Raw genomic sequence first — 569 nt, forward strand, 5'->3', positions numbered from 1 at the left:
AGCATTGTAGGCAGACACTTTACTGTCTGAGCCACCAGGGAAATCTGCTTGTGTTTGAGGGGCCACCAAATGATTTCCAAGGGTGGTGGCACCACTCTGCGTGCCCAACGGCGGTGGGTCAGAAAGCCTCTGCCTGTCCTCTGGGCTGGTTGTGACCCTGCACTTGCCCCTGTGCCCTGCAGGTGAATGTGGGTGCCGGCAGCCACCCGAACAAGGTCAAGGTGTACGGCCCAGGAGTGGCAAAGACAGGACTCAAGGCTCACGAGCCCACCTACTTCACTGTGGACTGCACGGAGGCTGGCCAGGGTAATGCCCTGCCTTGGGAGTGGGTGGCCGGTGGGTGCAGCGTCCCTGTGAGGTCCCCAGCCCCATGCCCTCCTCCATTGCAGGTGATGTCAGCATTGGCATCAAGTGTGCCCCGGGTGTGGTGGGCCCTGCTGAGGCCGACATCGACTTCGACATCATCCGCAACGACAACGACACCTTCACGGTCAAGTACACCCCCCGCGGAGCTGGCAGCTACACCATCATGGTGCTCTTTGCTGACCAGGTGGGTGTGCTGCTCCTGG

At 61.2% G+C, this 569-nt stretch overlaps 1 protein-coding gene across 1 annotated transcript in view; it reads left to right on the forward strand.

Moving 5' to 3' along the window:
• Window positions 1-569, forward strand: part of LOC105003479 (filamin-A-like) — a gene marked incomplete at its 3' end in the record, with an annotated part of 14,976 nt that overhangs the window by 5,000 nt on the left and 9,407 nt on the right. Inside the window, exons 8-9 of the mRNA XM_010860671.1 lie at window positions 171-306; window positions 390-568. Coding sequence (XP_010858973.1) covers window positions 171-306; window positions 390-568 — 315 coding nt within the window. The remainder of the gene's footprint in view (window positions 1-170; window positions 307-389; window position 569) is intronic.

This window comes from Bison bison, unplaced genomic scaffold (assembly GCF_000754665.1).
Source record: "Bison bison bison isolate TAMUID 2011002044 unplaced genomic scaffold, Bison_UMD1.0 scf7180017857327, whole genome shotgun sequence".
NCBI lineage: Eukaryota > Metazoa > Chordata > Mammalia > Artiodactyla > Bovidae > Bison > Bison bison.